The 17678-nt window shown below is 41.3% G+C and overlaps 1 protein-coding gene across 2 annotated transcripts in view; it reads left to right on the top strand.

The window, feature by feature from the left end:
* LMLN (leishmanolysin like peptidase) overlaps positions 1–10183 on the top strand; it is a 95097-nt gene extending 84914 nt beyond the window's left edge. Inside the window, exon 17 of one of the 2 annotated variants that reach the window (XM_003930847.3) lies at positions 1405–10183. In XM_003930847.3, coding sequence (XP_003930896.1) covers positions 1405–1505 — 101 coding nt within the window. In that variant the 3' untranslated portion in view covers positions 1506–10183. The other variant, XM_074406134.1, reaches the window with a different exon arrangement.
* The last annotated feature ends 7495 nt before the right edge of the window (positions 10184–17678 follow it).

Consider the following 17678-nt stretch of genomic DNA (forward strand, 5'->3'; position numbering starts at 1 on the left):
AAGAGGTCCTAGCACCTTCCTTTCGGGGCCACGGGTTGGAGAGATACGAGTCCTCCGTGGCCGCCGGCAATCAAGACCCCGCGATTTGGCTCACTTTTGTCTTGGTGTTAACTTTCTATGCTCACTCCAGTACAACAGGTTCACCGAAAGGACTCAGAGGACTCAGCTGCTCATCATAGTACTCATGGCTAAGATTTGTTAAAGTGAAATGATGCAAAGCAAAATCAGCAAAGGGAAGAGGTGCATGGGGCAAAGTCCTGTGGAAACCAGTTCCCAGACACTAGCAAAGACCCTCCTTGAAAGCAGAACTTTCTAAAGATAGCAGTCTGAGGCCTGCTGTATTAACTCTTTTCTACGCAGTACTCCAAGTGAGTCAGCTGTGTTTTCTGCAGTTACAATCATAATGACACAATGAATTATTTCATATAAAACCTTAGGTCAAGGCAGGTGGGTCACTTGAGACCAGGAGTTCAAGACCAACCTGGCCAACATGGTGAAAACCCATCTCTACTAAAAATACAGAAGTTAGCCACACATGGTGGCACACGCCTATAATCCCAGCTACTCAGGAAGCTGAGGCAGGAGAATCACTTGAACCCAGGAGGCAGAGCCAAGATCACACCACTGTACTCCAGCTTGGGCAATAGAAGGAGACTCTGTCTCAAATAAATAGATAAATAAATACTCATCTTTATTGTTTAAAATATTTAAAAGGGCAACTCATCCTAAAATTGGCCTTGTCTCTCTACTGCTATTAAAATATTCCCACAATGAGAACTGTTCTGGGAAATAATTTACCTATGAGGACACCTCACAGCTGAATTAAAATATACCCCTAGTGCCCAAAATCTATAGAATCTTCTGCTGTTTCAAAATCAAGCCTGATTGACTGGTGATGTGAATGGATGAGTAGAAATAAGGGACCATACGTCCTAGTCCGGCTGAGGCAGTCCCAATGCCTGCTGTCATTATCAATAGTACGCTTGGCTGTATTCTCAAAATGTGCTCATTTGGGTTGATAAATCTTATATGGTCACCCTACGTAGAAGGTAGAAAGAATAAAAGAAGAATGTTCCTCAGCCCATCTCAGAATAACCAAGATAATTAATTTACATTCCCAAGTATTATCTTTAGCTTTGCTAGCGTACTACCCCAAGACAATTTTTTTAATACTGTTTTTTAACCTTGACTTGGTGGATACATCATTTCTTCCTCCAAATATATTTTTCCTCCATTAAAAAAGAAACAAAACCTTTTTTTATATCTGGGTTTTGCTCTTGATTTAGCTCTCAAAGTGGTCCCTATTTACCTTTTAATAATCACTGCTATTTATCTGTCAATATATGATTGGTATAATATACCAAAAATGTCTATAATAAGTCAGTTTTTTGTTTTTGACTCTAGATCTTTGCTCCTGTTCCTCAAGCCTGGTTGTCACCCTCTGGCTTTTGCTAGGCAATATCTTTCCTCTGCTGGCTGGATTTCTTCTGTGTGTGTGGCACTAGGAATGGAAAGTGGATTTTCAAGGTACTCTTTTATGTTAAGTTCCTGTGAACAAAGCACAAAATTTGAGCAAGTACCAACCTGTGCAGATGGCAGAAGTGGCATTCCTGACTTTGGCTTGGAAGAGTTGACTATGATCAGACCTTGAAACAAAACTTCACAGCAGTCTTGCCTCACCCGCAACCCAACCACCTCTTCTTGAAGAAGAAGGAAATGCAAGGCACCAAGTCTTTTTATGTTTCAGGATTTGTAGTCTTCTAATGTTTTCTTTTGAAAATAGGATAAAGGGTGGAATTTTCAGAGTGATGACATACCTCAACATTTTTATCAACATAAAACAATGGGAAAGTTCATCATCCATACTGCAGTAATTTAAACAACAGCCAATTATTGCAAGATTAGAATTGGAGATCTTGTCCTCAAAAGTGTAAATTGTCCTTTGATTTATAGGAAATAATTGAATTGAGATTTCTACATATCATACTATACCTATTTTAAATTAAATGGCAGCTGGGCATGGTGGTGCGTGCCTATAGTTCCAACTACTTAGGAGGCTGAGGCAGGAGGATCACTTGATCCCAGGAGTTCAAGGCTGCAGTGAGCTATGATCACACTACTGTATTCTAGCCTGAGCAATAGGGTTAGACCCTGTATTTAAAAAAAAAAAAATTAATGGCTGTATATAGTAAACTTAAGTCACTGTTCCCATTGTTTGGTTCTAAAGAATTTTTTAAAATTATGTTTGGTTACATCTTATGATTTAACTGTGCTTGCCCTTTTTGCCAGCTGTGTGGAAGTTTACGGCAGAACTGTTGTCAGTGTGCTGGTAGCCTTGTATGCATCCCTCTTCAGGGCTTAGCTTCCAGATGTATTCTCCATTAGTTTAATAATGACATGAAAAAATATAGAGGCAGAGAGAGTAAAATACTCTTCCCTGTAAAAACACTGAAGACATGCAAACAGAAGAAAACATAATTGTATTTTTTTAGAAAATGTTTATGACAACCGATCAGACAGAACTATTCCTTTGTGACTGATGAAGATAAAAAGAAATTCTGGTATACACAGGTATGCAATTTTTTTTAAGTCAGTTAAGAAATTGTTGCAGAAGAATTTCTAACATCTGAAAATGATTTTATGTATAAGAAGGAAAATGTAAGTTAAAACAAGATGATCTGAATTGTGTGCTAATAGCAACCTACAGGTTTGGCCTAACCAATAGTGTCCACTGTACCACTTAACACAAGACTCAGTCCACAGAAGCTGGAAGATTGCTTTTGCTTTAAATATCCTTTACCAGCTGGGTGCATTGGCTCACACCTGTAATCCCAGCACTTTGGGAGGCTGAGGCGGGTGGATCTCCTGAGGTCAGGAGTTCAAGACCAGCCTGGCCAACATGATGAAACCCCGTAATTACTAAAAATACAAAAATTACCTGGTCGTGGTGGTTGGTTCCTATAATCCCAGCTACTCAGAAGACTGAGGCAGGAGAATCGCTTGAACCCGGTAGGCGAAGGTTGCAGTAACCAGAGATCGCACCACTGCACTCCAGCCTGGGTGGCTAGAGTGAGACTTTGTCCCCCCAACTCCCAAAATAAGTACCCTCTACCTCCTGCATTTGACACCCCTCCTATTACTACATAGATTCCAGTCCCCAGAAGCAATTTTACTCTGGTACTAGAGCTTACCAACACCATTTAGTAATTGTATTTGAAATTCATTAATGTCCAGGTGAGGTTTGATATGAATGTAAAAAGATAAAAGAAAAAAATTCATTAACGGTAGGTGATGCTCATTCTTTCTCTCTCAAGCTAACGAAGTCCTATGTCATTGTAAAAACAACCCTGGGACAGACCCTGTCTGTTCCTCCTCTCCTCCCTCCTTCCCTCCTTTTCTTCCATTCAGCCTATAGCTATTGAGTACTCCATTGAAGACTTGTGTTAAATGAGCAAAGCCGCATAATTACTAAGGATTAATTCTGATTATCTGGCACTAGAGCCAACAGCAACCCCAGCATAGAGGAAAATCACTTTTTTTTCCAAATGCATAAATTTAAAGTATGTATTTGCATGAAGTTTTAAATCAGAATAATTTGTCATTGTGAAAGGCCGCGAGTCTCAAACATAGTTAATTTAGCTAAAGAAAAGCTAATACAGGTTGAGCATTCCTAATCCAAAAATATGAAATCCAAATTCTTCCATAGTCTGAAAATTTCTTAATGCTGACATGATACCACAAGTGGAAAATTCCACATATAAGTACTTAACACAAACTTTGTCTTATGCACAAACTATTAAAACTATTGTACAAAATTACCTTCAGGCAGTGTGTCTAGATATATACAAAACATGAATTTCATGTTTAGATTTGAGTCCCATGTCCAAGGTACCTCATTAGGTATTTGTAAATATCACAAACCCAAAAAAAAGTCTGAAATCTGAAACACTTCTGGTCCCAAGCATTTCAATAAGTGATACTCAACCTGTAGTAATGGTCTGCAGGCCAGTGCTCATTTTCTGCGTATGTTGTACATACTTTCTATTGTGCAAAGTCAAAAGCAAAGAGTATATTTTTAAAGAAACATATAATAGTCTAAACATATGCTTATTATAATTATGAATCATCCTGCAAAGTTGGATACAGAATTTTACCAAAAATACAATGAATTGATAATATATTTGAGATTCACAGTGATAGGCTGACTATATTTTGACTGTTGTGCAGTGATACCACTTAGGTAGTATTGTTTCAGAGCACGGTGCTTTTTATACTTGAAATATATTTTTGCTTTATTTTTTATTGATATAATTATATTTGCACTAATGGCTTTCTGGAGAAAATATAGATGACATTTTTGTATATGTATTTATTAAGCTTGGAACCTGGTAGCCCAGTGTCTTCTCTGGACAAATGTGAAACTTGATAAAGTGTGGTGTCAAGAAGTTTGGAGTTCCTGAGGGTAGCTGTGTTCATGTCTCCCATCCTTTTCAGTGAGGCTTGAATATGATTACTTGTCATTGATTCTGCCTAGTGTACCCAGCAAGACTTAGAAGGATACTGAAGTTGTAAGAGATTTTAAGAGGTACATTTTTGTCACTTAGAATATGACAATGGCGGGGCATGGTGACTCACCCCCATAATCTCAGCACTTTGGGAGGTCAAGGCAGGCAGATCACTGAAGGCCAGAAGTTTAAGGTTACAGTAAGCTGATCACACCACTGCACTACAGCCAGGATTACAGAGCAAGATTCTTTCTTACGAAAAAAAAAAAAAAAAAAAAAAAAAAAAAGACAGTGAAGCAGACTTTTAGAATCTGAGATGTTACAGAATTATTGGTCTAAAATTCAGGTGCAAAGTAAAGAATTTGAAATGGCCTACGCATTGGTGTCCTGTGTCAGGTTATACCCTTCATGTTAGCAAAGACAAAGTCACATCCCTGTGTAAGAGCAATGGGCTGAGCAGGTTGCAGGCATAGTGGAAGTGAGGGGAGGCAGGGAAAGAATGGGGAGCAGCCATCTGAGGTCAGTAGACTGGAGTCACTTCCTGACTCAAAAAGGGTCAAGTACTTATAAAAACTGACTACCTCAGTTTTCAGTTCAGACTTAGGCTCATTTTGATCATTTTAAGACCCCAGTTGTCAAAAATATCAAGTGAATTTGTCTCAGGTTTTCAGGAACAAAATTTACAGGAAGGAAGCAAAAGCTATGTCAGTAGCCTTCAGCTGACAGCGTTAAAGCAACTGGCAAACAGGTTGTCCTAATGCAGATCCTTCTAATATTCTCCTGAAAAACATCCTCACCCTTATTTCTTAAAATCAATAATGCTTACATTTTACCTATAGGATACTTATTTTTGTTGAGACCAAATAGTCATTCTAAAATGTTATAAATTATGCTTGCAATTAGTTTTCAGCCTATCTAGGCTTAACGTTTATCGATAGTTGAAGTTAAAACATAATGTTATGAGGTTTAAATAGTTTTAGGAAGATAAATGAATATATCAAAGTATTCCATAGAATTGTATCAGTGTTTTCTCTAGCATTAGAAGACTTACTAGTTGAGGCCATCTGGGAAACAACTAGGCAATCTTTCAGAATCCTTCCATCTCTAATATCATCCAGAATTGCTGTCTCTGCTGGCTGTGGTCTGCTTCCAGGGGTATACGCCATCTTGTGTGTTGTGTTTGTCACAGTGTCTTGTGCTTGATGCCTTACCACTGTCCATGTCCTTGGACACTGAGTGGACGGAGAGGAGCCTGTCTCTCAGGGCACATGAGTAGTAGTGGCAGGAGGAGATGGACCTCCATCACAGCACCATGGACCATGTCACAGTGGGCACTAGTCATTCCTGCCATGTCCTTGCAGCCCAGGAGGACTAACAAGATTTTAATAAAGTCTGTGTTACTGATTCTGAAGAAAAGAACTTAACTTGAAAGGCAGAATATTTTTTAATATATATTGGGTTGGGGTTGGGGAGGGAGTGGTTAATTGTTTTCTTTTATGTTTACATTTTTAATAAGTAGAAGATTTAAGAACTAATATTTATGGTATTGAACATTAAGTGTAATACATTCCTGAGAAAAACACAACTTTAATAAAAATGGAAACAAATTTGCATCTTGTCTTTATTTAACACCATCAGTTTTCAAAAATCCTGGATGTGGGCTGGGCGCAGTGACTCAGGCCTGTAATCCCAGCACTTTGGGAGGCTGAGGTGGAAGGATTTTATAAGTGCTGCAGAAATAAATTGAGACATTTTATATAAAGTCTTTTTTTTTTTTTTTTTTTTTGAGACGGAGTTTCGCTCTTGTTGCCCAGGCTGGAGTGCAATGGCGCGATCTCGGCTCACGGCAACCTCCGCCTCCTGAGTTCAGGCAATTCTCCTGCCTCAGCCTCCTGAGTAGCTGGGATTATAGGCACACGCCACCATGCCCAGCTAATTTTTAGTATTTTTAGTAGAGACTTTCAGACCTTATAAAACCTATTGATGTTTTCTCTTCATAAAATTGATTTATTGGAATTAAAAGATGTCATCATGGCCATCCTATGTAGGTATATATGCTGATTGAAATTTGATCATTGGATCACTTCTAACTTTATGGATCAGAAGAAGATGGTAGTGAATTGGTTAGGGTAATAAGTATAAATTTTCTCTAAAGATAGCGACGTTGAGCGTTCTTTCATATATTCGTTGGCTGCAGTAATGTCTTCTTTTGAGAAGTGCCTTTTCATATCCTTCGTCCACTTTTTGATGGGATTGTTTTTTTCTTGTAAATTTGTGTGAGTTCCCTGTAGATTCTGGATATTAGACTCTTTGTCAGATGGATAGATTGCAAAAATTTTCTCCTATTCTCTAGGTTGTCTGTTCACTCTGATGATAGTTTCTTTTGCTGTGCAGAAGCTCTTTAGTTTAATTAGATCTCATTTGGCTTCTGTTGCCATTGCTTTTGGCATTTTCATCATGAAGTATTTACCCATGACTGTGTCCTGAATGGTATTGCCTAGGTTTTCTTGTAGGGTTTTTTTTTTTTTTTTTTTTTTTTTTTTTTTTTTTTTTTTTGAGACGGAGTTTCGCTCTTGTTACCCAGGCTGGAGTGCAATGGCGCGATCTCGGCTCACCGCAACCTCCGCCTCCTGGGTTCAGGCAATTCTCCTGCCTCAGCCTCCTGAGTAGCTGGGATTACAGGCACGCACTACCATGCCCAGCTAATTTTTTGTATTTTTAGTAGAGACGGGGTTTCACCATGTTGACCAGGATGGTCTCGATCTCTTGACCTTGTGATCCACCCGCCTCGGCCTCCCAAAGTGCTGGGATTACAGGCTTGAGCCACCGTGCCCGGCCTGTAGGGTTTTTTATTGATTAGGGTTTTACATTTAAATCTTTAATCCATCTTGAGTTAATTTTTGAATAAGTTGTAACCACAATGAGATACCATCTCACACCTAGTCAGAATGGCAATTATTAAAAAGTCAAGAAACAATAGATGCTGGTGAGGCTGTGGAGAAGCAGAAATGCTTTTACACTGTTGGTGGGAATATAAATTAGTTCAACTATTGTGGAAGACAGTGTGGTGATTCCTCAAGAATCTAGAACCAGAAATACCATTTGACTCAGTAATCCCATTACTGGGTATATACTCAAAGGAATAAAAATCATTCTATTATAAAGACACATGCGCACGTATGCTTATTGCAGCATTGTTTAGAATAGCAAAGACTATAATATCAATCCAACTTCCGCTTCCCATGTTTATGCGATTCTCCTGCTTCAGCCTTCTAAGTAGCTGAGATTACAGGTGCCCACCAGCATACTTGGCTAATTTTTTTGTGTTTTTAGTAGAGACGGGGTTTTGCCATCTTGGCCAGGCTGATCTGGAACTCCTGATCTCACATGATTTACCCTTCTCAGCCTACCAAAGTTCTGGGATGACAGGCATAAGCCACCATGCCTAGCCTACTAATTGGTGTATTTTATTAGGTGGGGTATCTGTTCAGGTATTTACCCAGTTTTAAGATCATGTATGTATTTTGTAAATATCTTTTCAGGTCTGTCTTGTCTTTTTGTTCTTTGAATACCGTTTTTCACAGTACAATATTTAGTTTTATAAAGTCTGTGTTATCAATATTTTCCTGAATTGGCATTTGATGTTGTGTGTTAAAAGTCAACATCAAACCCAACATCACGTAGATTTTCTTTTAGAGTTTTTATAGCTTTGCATTTCAAATTACAGTCTCTGGACTATTTTTAGAAGTTTTTTTTTTTAATTTTTAAATTTGTGTGTATATTCATTTCATTTTACATGTCTTCTAAAGTCTTCCATCACCATTTTTGGGAAGATATGGCTACAGTGGTCTTCATTTTTGTTTGAATATCCAAAATTATTACATTGAACAAACTATTTAATTTTATAGGTATTTCAGGACAGCCAGGAGGGGGTGCACGTCTCCCAAGAAACTGAGCAATAGTATCCATGCTGAGCTCTGGCGCCACCAGAGGGTGTGCAAACCCACCAGTGACCAACTTCCCTCTGAGGTGCCAGAACCAGCAAGGAGCTTCGACTCCCTCAGGGCAGCACAAGGGTCGTGTCAAGTAAGTGTTGTTCATTGGTGAGTGCAAAGCTTCCTTTCCATGGCCCTGAGTGCAGAGAAGAGAGTCTTTAGAGTACATAGCAAAGGAGGAAATTCATCTAGAAATATGAAGTCCCCAAATCCCATTGTTACGACTACACCCTGATATGATTGTCAGTGTCCCAGACACAGTGGCTGCTAAGATACATTTTCACAGTGTCCTCTAATAATCACACCGTGCCCTAACATTACTGTGATATCCATATTATGCCTAACACCAATGTAATATCCACACCATACTCTAATGCTAATCTGATATCCACACCGTTGCTTCTAATACCAATGTAATACTATCCACACTGTGCCCTAACACTAATGTAATATGTGCACTGTTCCCCAACACCAGTATGATATGTACACCATGTCCTAACACTAATATCCACACTGTGCCATAACACTAATACACCCACACGGTAGCCTCTCATACTAATAGATATAATATTTATTAAGTGGAGTCTGTTGACATGGAGGCTTTTATAAGGGTTCACAGCTTTGGATGAAGCGTAGCCTCTATAGTGCATTTTTATGATGTCTCTGCTTTTCTGGCATAGTATTGGTATGGTTGTTTTAAAAAGTAACTTACTTTTTAATAATGTCATACTTCTAGGAAACTTCCAGTAGCAGCACAAAATATAACCTGTTTTTTTCCTTAGATTCCCAGCAGTTATTGCTGTATCTGATTTGCCATGTCCCACAAAATTTTACCCAAAGCACGAACACTCTCCCAGGTTACCACCACATAACCCCTAGATCAGGAAATCAGCATGGTTCCTATGTGGTAAATTAGTCCACAAACTCATTTCACTTTTACTTTCTGCTCTACCTGGGAGTATAATGTGTTTTTTGATTCTGATCCAGTTTTCCTGGCACTGTTCCCAATACTTCCCTGCATATTTATGATCTTGACACAGTTAAAGAGCATACAAGTTTTTGTTTGAGCACCTGTTTTCAGCTCTTTGGGGTATGTACCTAGGAATGGAATCACTGAGTCATACGGTAAACCTATTTGTAACTGAAGAAACACCAAATAATTTCACACATACGTTGCACCATTTTATATTGTAACAAGCAGTGTTTAAAGTTCAGGTTTCTGCACATCTTTGTCAACACTTTTTTTTTTTTTTAGTATAGCTATTCTAATGTGAGTTAAGGGGTATCTCTTTTTGGTTTTAATTATGAGTCATGATGTTAAGCATCTTTTTATGTGCTTTTTGGTGAAGTGTGTATTAAAGTCCTTTGTTGATTTTTAGGTTGGGTTGTCTTTGTTGTTGAGTTATAAAAGTTATTTAAGCCAGGCGCGGTGGCTCAAGCCTGTAATCCCAGCACTTTGGGAGGCCGAGGGGGGTGGATCACGAGGTCAAGAGATCGAGACCATCCTGGTCAACATGGTGAAACCCCGTCTCTACTAAAAATACAAAAAATTAGCTGGGCATGGTGGCGTGCGCCTGTAATCCCAGCTACTCAGGAGGCTGAGGCAGGAGAATTGCCTGAACCCAGGAGGCGGAGGTTGCGGTGAGCCGAGATCGCACCATTGCACTCCAGCCTGGGTAACAAGAGTGAAACTCCGCCTCAAAAAAAAAAAAGTTATTTATACATTCTGGATAACAGACATGTCTGAAGTATCCAATGTGTTGTTTTTTCTTCCATTTTGTGGGTTATTGAAAAATAACAGGAGTTAATGTGTGATGTCTGCCGGGGGTCCTGAGACAGAGCTCTAAGCCTTTGGCATGTGTGAAGTGTGATGTGTCTTCTGTGTGCTAATGAGATGACTGATGGCTGGGGGCACCTGGACAGCCTCAGTGGGGCTGGCTGCCAAGGGAACCAACCTTGTGGTTAGAGGATTTGAAATTTCATCTCCCCTACCATCTCCGTGAAGGGGAGAGGTGCTGATGGTTGATTTGATCACCTATGGACACTCATGTAACCAATCTGTCTATGTACTGAAGGACAGGGTTAGGAGAGTGTGAGCATCTGTGTTGCTGAACATGGGAAGATGCTGGAAGGATCATTTCTAGAGAGGGCCTGGGAGGCCTGCACCCCTTACACATACTTGACGTTGTGCATCTCTTTATCTGACTTTTCATGTGTAGCCTTTAAAATATCCTTGGGAATAAGTCAGCCATAGTAGGTAGAGTGTTCTCATGGATTCTGTAATGTGCTTTAGTAAATTGCTGAACCCCAATAAGGGTGTTGTGGGAGCCTCCAATCTGTAGCCAAGTCAGCCAGAAGGTAACCTGGGAACCTACTGTTTGTGATTGCCATCTTATAACCGACTACCCTTATTTTCTTATAGAAGAAATGAATTTTACCACTTTTCTTGCCCTGCACTTCCTAGTTTGTTCTTTAGGCATGCAATTATAAGCTTCACTGTCTCTCCATGATATAATTCCTACACTGCAAGCTTTTATAACTGTGTGTTTTCTTAGAAGTTCCAGGGACCAAACCTTGAAACAAGCTAGGCATCTCCGGAACTCTCCCCTACCAGGAGATTGCCAGGAGAAAACAGTCAATTTGCAACTTAGCTCTGCCTATAGTGGTACTAGCAAGAACACCTAATGGTTAAAACATCAGAGCTAGTCTTATTGACCCTGCATCTCCTCATCCCATCCTCTGCATGCCATTTTGCCAAGTCCTACTTTTTTTTTTTTTTTTTTTTTTTTTTAGACGGAGTTTTGCTCTTGTTTCCCAGGCTGGAGTGCAATGGTGTGGTCTCAGCTCACCGCAACCTCCACCTCCTGGGTTCAGGCAATTGTCCCGCCTCACCCTCCTGAGTAGCTGGGACTACAGGCATGCGCCACCATGCCCAGCTAATTTTTGTTTTTTTTTTATAGCAGAGACGGGGTTTCACCGTGTTGACCAGTATGGTCTCGATCTGTTGACCTCGTGATCCACCCGCCTCGGCCTCCCAAAGTGCTGGGATTACAGGCGTGAGACACCGTGCCCAGGCCAAGTCCTACTTTTAAAGCTCCCACTTTGTGCCCTGGAAGTGGAAGCGGTTTCCTTAAGGCAAGAGCCTCTGTGGTCCCTTCAGCTAAGCTCTGGCATAAAGTCACTTTCTTTTTACCATCCTTGTGTTTGTTAATAATTTGCAAGCAACAAGCAGCATGACTTGCCTTCCTAGGACTGAGCCCTTAGCCTGTGGGGTCTGATGCTCTCTCCAGTTAGTGTCAGAATTGGATTGCACTGCAGGACACCTAGCTGGTACCCAAGATTTGGTCTGTCTGGGGAAAAAAACCTATGCATCTGTTAATAGAAGTGTTCCGTGTTGAGTGTTGAGAGAAGACAGTTGTTTTTTCTATTATAACAATTCTTTCAACTTTTTTCTTCATGTCATCTGTGATATAAAAGCTTTGAATTTTGAGGAAATCCATCGATTTACTTTTCTTTTTGTGGTTTGTGGTTTTCGTGTCAGATCTAAGAAACTATTGCTGCACCCAGGGTCATGAAAGTTTAGCTGTATGTTTTCTCTAGAGATTTTAGTTTTGCCATATTTAGATCTTTGATCCATTTTAAGTTAAATTTTTTGTGTGATATGAGGTAAGGATACAATTTCGTGTCTCTTTATGTGGATCACAAGTTGCCTTATGTCACTTGTTGAGGACAGCATTTTCCCCCAATTTAATGGTTATGGACCTTGTCTCAAATCAGTTGAGCATGGACGTATTGTTTTATATCTGGACTCCCAGTCCAGTTCAGTTGATCTTTCTGTTTATTCTTGTGCCAGTATCACACTGTCTTGATTACTATTGCTTTGTAATAAGATTTGAAACTGGGATGTGTGAAGCTCCAGATATGGAGTTATTTTTCAGGATCAATTTTGCTTTTCAGGGTTCTTTGAAGTTCCATATGAACATTAGGATCAGCTTTCCCATTTCTGTCCCAAGGCCTTTGGGATATTTGTAGGAATGATATTGAATCTGTAGATTGCTTTGTGTAGTTTGGCAAACGTAACAGATATGGTCTTCTAATACACAAACATGACATGTTTTTACATTTATTTGGGCTTTGTTTAATTTCCTTAAGCAATGTCTTATAATTTCCCCCATCTAAGTCTTGCTCTTTGATTACGTTTATTCCTAAATGTATTATTGCTATTGGTATTATTTAAAGTGGAATTTTTATAATTTTGTTTTCAGATTATTCATTGTTAGTGTATACATATAAAATTGATTCTTTGGCCAGGCGCAGTGGCTCATGCATGTAATTCCAGCACTTTGGGAGGCCGAGGCAGGCAGATTACCTGAGGTCAGGAGCTCAAGACCAGCCTGGCAAACATGGCAAAAACTTATGTCTACTGAAAATACAAAATTAGGCAGGCCACCGTGGACTTACTGGGATAAAAAATCATGTTCATGGTGTTTGATGCTTTCAAAATGCTGTTGGTTTAAATTTGCTGTTATTATGTTGAAGATTCTTAAGTCTACATTTCTGCGGTTATAGATCAGTCCTTGAAGTGGCGTGGCACTGAATAGGATGGATAAGAATGGGATTGTAAATAGACTGTGTTTAGTATTTACAGATTTAGTGTGTCAGGGTATTACAGAATCAGGAGATAGGGATTTAAGGGTTAAGAGTTTACCAATTGTAGATTATAGTATAAGGGCTGCAAGATAGGATGTTCCGGTTGGTGGTTGTGAGCTGTGTAGTAGAGATTAGTGGGAGAGATCAGGTGAGTAACAGGGTTAGGTTGAGAGGTCAGGATTACGGTGAAGGGTTAGGGTGAAAGGGTTAGTGAGGTTTATGGTTAGGGTTACAGTAAAGGTTAGAGTAAGTGTAATTTTGAAGAATATGTCAGGTGAATTTTTGTATAAGTTGTAAAATGTGCATCCACGTTCATTTTATTTCCTATAGATTCCAATTAATTGTCCCTTCTTCATTTCTAGAAACCCATGGGCTAGTGGGCTCCGTGTCAGTTTGCATTTCCAGAATGATGGCACTGAACACTTTGCCTTTGACTTGAAGGGCACACATCCACCCACCAGTGCCATGAGCGTGAGGGCCCTGAAGTGCCCCCGGCCACCGCCAAAGGGTACGTGGGCCCCAGATTTTCTAGTCCCAGGGGCCACAGCATCCCACCCATTTGCTCCGTGCAGGCCCTTGCAAGGGCAGGAGCCAGGTTCTCCTCAGCACAGACCAGGGGACGCCACTCACCTTGGGAGACCTCGAGCCCGTGTCCACAGTAACATCTTTTCTGTTTGCCACCCTGACTGCTGAGGGGCAGAGACCCTTCGTGTGGAAAATTAGAAACCAAAAACCACGGTGAATCCATGGCAGCCAGGGTTGTTTGTCAGAACCCAAGGCGAGGTGGCCACGGGGCTATGCTGCAGGCTCAGAACAGAAATGCAGTGTCAGGAGAGCAAATAGAACACCCTCCACACTGACGATAACCCCTTATAATACCAGTAATGCTCTGTCTGTGGTGCTGATGTAGGCACCCATTATGCAGATGTCACTTCCGTTAGGGGAAAGCACCTGCCGCCGTGCACGTCCCAATCCTGGGAATGCGGATGTGTCTCTCAGAGTGCACAGAATGCCTGGAATGCCTGTGAGTGCACACGTATCCCCCAGAGCGCCCATGACATAGACTAACGCAGCACCTGTCACACTCATCTAACACCCAGAACATGCATGTGTCCCTCAGAGTGCACACATATCACCCAGAAAGCCTGTGACAACATCAGACTCAGAGTGCACACGTGTGACCTGGAACGCAGAAGTGACACCGACTATCCCAACACCTGTCACACTCCTACAACCCCCAGAACAAGCATGTGTCCCTCAGAGCACACACATATGCCCAGAACGCCGGTGACACTGTCAGAGTGCACATGTCACCTGGAATGACAAATGATATTGTCAAATTAACCCAACACCCATCACACTCATATAACCCTTGGAACATGCATGTGTCCCTCAGAACACACACATATCACCTGGAATGACTGTTACACTGTCAGACTTAGAGTGCTTTTATCACCTGGAACACACAGATGATGCTGTCAGACTAACCCAACACCCATCACACTCATATAACCCCCAGAACACACGTGTGTCCCTCAGAACACACACATATCACCTGGAATGACTGTTATACTGTCAGACTTAGAGTGCTCTTATCACCTGGAACACGCAGATGATGCTGTCAGACTAACCCAACACCCGTCACACTCATATAACCCCCAGAACACACGTGTGTCCCTCAGAACACACACATATCATCTGGAATGACTGTTACACTGTCAGACTTAGAGCGCTCTTATCACCTGGAACACGCAGATGATGCTGTCAGACGAACCCAACACCCGTCACACTCATATAACCCCCAGAACACACGTGTGTCCCTCAGAACACACTTGTAATGCCTGGAATCACCATGATACCATCAGACTAATGCAGCACCCATCACACTCATATAACCCCCAGAACATGCATGTGTCCCTTACAACACACCTATCACTTGGGATGTGAATGTCACCTTTGGAATGTCTGCAGCACCGAGGATGGGACCCTCTGGGTCTTGCCAGGGCACTGGGTTCACAGCCTATGCCGGACTGGGTTTGGGCTGGATTTGGCCTCTGTTATGAAGTGTGATGTTGTTTCTGCTTTTCTAACAAGGTGTTGACAGGATTGTTTTAAAAAGTAGTTGACTTCCCAGTAACGTCATGTTTCTGGGAAACTTGCAGTTGCAGTTAGTATGCCGTCTCCTTTCCTCTGATTACCCAGCAGTTACATGCTGTGCCATATTTGCAGCTTCACACAAAATACCCTCGTGTGTTTCACCAAAAGCATAAACACTCCTTCAGGTGACCGCCACGTAACCCCCAAATCAGGAAATAACACGTTTTTTTTTTCTTCTTCTTCTTTTTTTTTTTTTTTTTTTTTTGAAGATGACAGCTCTGTTGCCAGGCTGGAGTGCAGTGGCGTGATCTCAGCTCACTGCAACCTCCACCTCCCGGGTTCAAGGGATTCTCCTGCCTCAGCCTCCCTAGTAGCTGGGATTACAGGTGTGCACCACCACGCCTGGCTAATTTTTTGTATTTTTGGTAGGGACAGGGTTGCACTATGTTGGCCAGGATGGTCTTGACCTCTTGACCTCCTGATCCTCCTGCTTCGGCCTCCCAAAGTGCTGGGATTACATGCATGAGCCATTGTGCCCAGTCGAAAATACACGATTTCTGTGTGAAAGTCCAGTCCACAGACAGACTTGAATTCACTGCTTGCCCTAGTTGGCAGAAAAATGTCTCTTTCCAAATGGGCCCAATTTTCCTTTTTGGGAATTGTTCTTGACGCTCTCTCAATTTTCTCTTTTTTTTTTTTTTTTGGATACGGACTTTTGCATTTGTTGCACAGGCTGTAGTGCAGTGCTGCGATGTCTGCTCCCTGCAGCTTCTGTTTCCCAGGTTCAAGAGAGTCTCCTACCTCAGCATCCCGAGTAGCTGGAATTACAGGCATCCACCACCACGCCTGGCTAATTTTTTGTATTTTCAGTACAGACGGGATTTCACCATGTTGGCCAGGTTGGCATAAAACTCCTGACCTCAGGTGATCCACCTATCACGGCCTCCCAGAGTGCTGGGATTACAGGCATGAGCCACCTGTAACCAGCTGACTACTTGGAGGATCTTTCATCCATCCCACTCCACTGGTGATCTCACTTGGTAATGTCAGAGTATTTATTTACAATCAGAAATTTCATCCTGTCAAGTTCTGGATTTAACTTTGCCAATGGTTTCCCAATGCCCTTAGAACCATGACCTCCAGGCTCTGAGTGCTCCTGCCTGCTGCCCTCTCCCATCCAGTCTGCCACAGGTGCCGGCAGTCCCACTCATGGGAACACAGGCTCCTGGGTTTCTCGGCAGGGATTTTATATGTGTTCTCCCAGTGACCACCTTAGGTTTTTAAGGCTTTGTATAGATAAGTTCTTAAAGTCATAGCAGTTATGTTATCTAAAAGTAGTAAAGTTAATAATATCATTTTTCTAAAGACAAGGAAATAATCCATTATTTATTAGACCACCTGTGAGATGACCCTCAATTCTTTTTTTTTTTTTTCGAGATGGAGTCTCCCTGTGTTGCTCAGGGTGGAGTGCAGTGACACAATCTCTGCTCACCATAGCCTCCACCTCCAGGGTTGAAGCAATTTTCATGCCTCAGTCTCCTGAATAGCTGGGACTACAGACACCCATCGTCATACCCAGCTAATTTTTGTATTTTTAGTAGAGATGGAGTTTTGCTATGTTGGCCAAGCTGGTCTTGTACTCTTGACCTCATGATCCACCTGTTTCGGCCTCTGATTGTGCTCGGATTACAGGTGTTAGCTAGCATGCCCTACCTATTTTTAACTTTCTTTTTTTTTTTTTTGAGATGGAGTTTCGCTCTTGTTACCCAGGCTGAAGTGCAATGGCGCGATCTCGGCTCACCGCAACCTCCGCCTCCTGGGTTCAGGCAATTCTCCTGCCTCAGCCTCCTGAGTAGCTGGGATTACAGGCATGCGCCACCATGCCCAGCTAATTTTTTGTATTTTTAGTAGAGATGGGGTTTCACCATGTTGACCAGGATGGTTTCGATCTCTCGACCTTGTGATCCACCCGCCTCGGCCTCCCAAAGTGCTGGGATTACAGGCTTGAGCCACCGCGCCCGGCCTATTTTTAACTTTCTTAGGGAATACCAAACTCTGTTAAAAGTAGGCTGCACTATTTTGTGTTCCACATACAGTATTTAAGGGTTGTGATTTCTCTCCTCCCTTGCCAACACTTGTTATTTTACATTTCTTAAATCATAACCTTTCTACTGTGTGTTTGAAGGAATATGTCATTGTGATTTCAGTTTAGATGGCCGTAATGATAATGGTATTATCTTTTTATGTGCTTCTTTTCCATTTATATATTTTATTGGTGAACTGTGTGTTCAACTGTTTCTGCATTGTGTAATTTTGTTGTTTTGGTTGTTGAGTTATCCAACTGATACATTGTGGTTAACAAACTGTTGTTAAATACTTAATGCACAAATATTTTTTTCTGTTTTGTGGGTTGTCTTTTCGCTTTTTTTTT

This window comes from Saimiri boliviensis, chromosome 9 (genome assembly GCF_048565385.1).
Source record: "Saimiri boliviensis isolate mSaiBol1 chromosome 9, mSaiBol1.pri, whole genome shotgun sequence".
Classification (NCBI taxonomy): Eukaryota; Metazoa; Chordata; class Mammalia; order Primates; family Cebidae; genus Saimiri; species Saimiri boliviensis.